The following is a 2,842-nucleotide window of genomic DNA, read 5'->3' on the forward strand; positions in this document are numbered from 1 at the left end:
TGCGATACGATTATTGCGGTACGAATACGATTGGGCAGTAAACTGGCCAATCGACGTGTGTTATTTAAGTATCTGGGATATACCTATACCTACTTACTAAAATCGATGCACAAATGCGTTAATCCTTACGGAATTAAAAATTCAGTAACTTTTATCAACCATTTTCTCCAGCGGATGCTTAACTACTTTGGACACGTGGCCAGACGAGAGCCTAACAACTTAGAAAAGCGCACTATGGTTGGCATTGTGGATAGAAGACGAGGTAATAAACATCCATCGACCTGCTGAGTGGACATTTATACTACGTCGGTGGCAAACAAGCATACGGCCCGCCTGATGGTAAGCAGTCTCCGTAGCCTATGTACACCTGCAACTCCAGACTACGTACTAACCTGAGAGCCACGCAACGCGCACTCCGAGTGTCGACGCTACGTCTTATTGTACCTAAGGCGTATGTGATGTGAGGCCTGAGTAGACGCTCGAGTTGGGCGTGCATAATAAACAAATGCAAACGTATAGGAGCGGCCTTAGTGCACGCTGTTCAAATCATTCGTGAGCCTGATGCCACGCTGCACGCCCCGCCGAACGCTCTGCTTCGAGCGTCCACTCAGGCCTTACACTAATGTTTCCATTCTTACATTTTTTGTCAGAGAATTTCCTGACGCCCCGTTGATCGGGTACTATATGATGTGCGTACCCGCATTGATGGTAAAGGACATGCACATCATCAAAACGATCCTCATATCGGAATTCTCCAGTTTCAACTCCAATGGATTTACGGTCAGCCTCTTTTATATCTTTTGATAAGAAAAAAAAAGTAACTCATTGACTTTGGGATTTTTGGGTTTTTATGGGATGTCTTTACGAATTGCAAAAGCGGTTTTATTCGAAAGTTACTACTTATTAATTATCAAAAGCAGGAAATATGATACTCTACTCTCTGCTTAAGATGTTCGAGCGAGAGCGAAGCGAGTTTTGGAATGATTTGCTTACTCGGGTATCATCTAAAAAGTGTGCAGAAAATAATACGTTTCTGCACTAGAGCATTTTACTTTTCCGGTACGTTTTTTTTCTTTTACATTACGATAAACAATTAAAAATTAATATTAAATGGATTTGTTGTACAACTTTCATTCTGATATTTAACTCCCCATTCCATAAATCACGATACTTTTACCTAAACAGTTAATTTAAAGTACCCTAAAGATAAACTATATAAAATACTTAGTCATCTTTTTTAATACACATGTATTTTACTTTCCTCGTATTCGAAATGGAAAGTAGAGAGTTTAATTCGGGTGAAAGGCACCATTACAGTCTCGGAATATTGGTGCTTTTACTGCGTTCGAGCGCCAAACTACGTCGACAAAAATGAGCGCCTTTCAACCCTTGATTAACGATTTATTATGCCGCGTAGTAAAACAAATTTTGTTTGTTTTCTTTTATTTCTTAATTTTGTAACAAAGTTTTATTATTATTATAGGTAGACAAAAACGCAGATCCAATTGCTGCTACGCACCCGTTCGTTCTCAAAGGCGAGGAATGGAAGTCTGCCCGTGCTCAAGTAACCCCATCTTTGAGTTTAGCCAAGCTGAAGGGCTATTTGCCCAGTATACTGAAAGTAGGAGACGAAATGGTTAAATATGTGAAGAAAAACTGCGTTGGAACAGCCGAATTTGAAGGCCGTGAAGTAAGAGATTATTATTATTTTACAAGCTTTTATTTAGTTTTACCTGTTCCGTTGCCTGTCTGTCTGTAATTAAATCTTGCAAGTTAAATTTGACCCACTTTCTGATGAATCTGGAAATTTGCATACAAATGTAAGTTAGGTGACAATATAATATTTGGGTACCATCAAGACAAGAGGTGGCCATAGGACCTCTGTGATAAAACAATGCAACCTTATTGTGTTTGAAGTTGTTAGAACTGTTTTGATGAGTACTTGTTGCCTGTGGAAAGAAAAGTACAGTCAGCCATAAAAGCTTGTAACAAAAAAAATATTTTATCGTTGTTTTATGCTTTCGTCAGATTTCAATAAATTTTGGTTGATAGAATTCCCTATTCTGTACAATATAAGTGCAATTTTACTGTATGTCCTATGAAATTTTCCTCTGAGTTACGAAATCGTATGGTATTTTCGTAACTCAACGGAACATACATTTTTTACTGTCCCTTATTGGGATTCTGTGTTTCCGCATGACTACAATCTGGGTCTCTTCAAGGCTCAATTTACTCTAAGTAAATAGGTACCTATCTCATACGTAAGTGTTTTTTTTTTCGAGTAAACCAGCATCTTTTTGATTTTATGTCACGTCTTAATACAAAACTTGGGTCTTGGAACAAAACTGCTCCCCATTTTTAAAAAGGCAGCGCAAAATTTTGCTTTAACAATATTCATAGCTTTTTTTTTTTCTTTTATTACAGTTATCTATGCTGTATGCTACAGATGTAATAGGAAATGCCTTTTATGGTATTGAGAATAATTCGTTTGAGAATAAAGACTCATTGTTGGCTGTTTTAACGAATGAGATACATTTTGAGACCACAGTTTTCGAGAGCATCAAACTATTTTTTCAACGTATGCCGATTATAAAGAAGACGTGAGGGAATCAACCAATAGCATTGGTTGTAGGCCTTATTTCTTCTCCGCGCCGCTGGATTACAACCAATGATTCCTGCACGTCTCCCTTTTTTAGGGTTCCGTACCCAAAGGGTCAAACGGGACCCTATTACTGAGACTTCGCTGTCCGTCCGTCCTTCTGTCCGTCCGTCACCAGGCTGTATCTCATGAACCGGGACAGCTAGACAGTTGAAATTTTCACAGATGATGTATTTCTGTTGC

The 2,842-nt window shown here is 38.6% G+C and overlaps 1 protein-coding gene across 1 annotated transcript; it reads left to right on the top strand.

Moving 5' to 3' along the window:
* Positions 1-529: 529 nt before the first annotated feature.
* On the top strand, positions 530-2,604 carry LOC133518586 (cytochrome P450 6d3-like). Its single transcript, XM_061852247.1, has 3 exons — positions 530-780; positions 1,484-1,690; positions 2,425-2,604. The coding sequence occupies exons 1-3, from the start codon at positions 562-564 to the stop codon at positions 2,602-2,604; spliced, it is 606 nt and encodes a 201-aa protein (XP_061708231.1). The 5' UTR covers positions 530-561.
* The last annotated feature ends 238 nt before the right edge of the window (positions 2,605-2,842 follow it).

This window comes from Cydia pomonella, chromosome 6 (genome assembly GCF_033807575.1).
Source record: "Cydia pomonella isolate Wapato2018A chromosome 6, ilCydPomo1, whole genome shotgun sequence".
Taxonomy (NCBI): domain Eukaryota; kingdom Metazoa; phylum Arthropoda; class Insecta; order Lepidoptera; family Tortricidae; genus Cydia; species Cydia pomonella.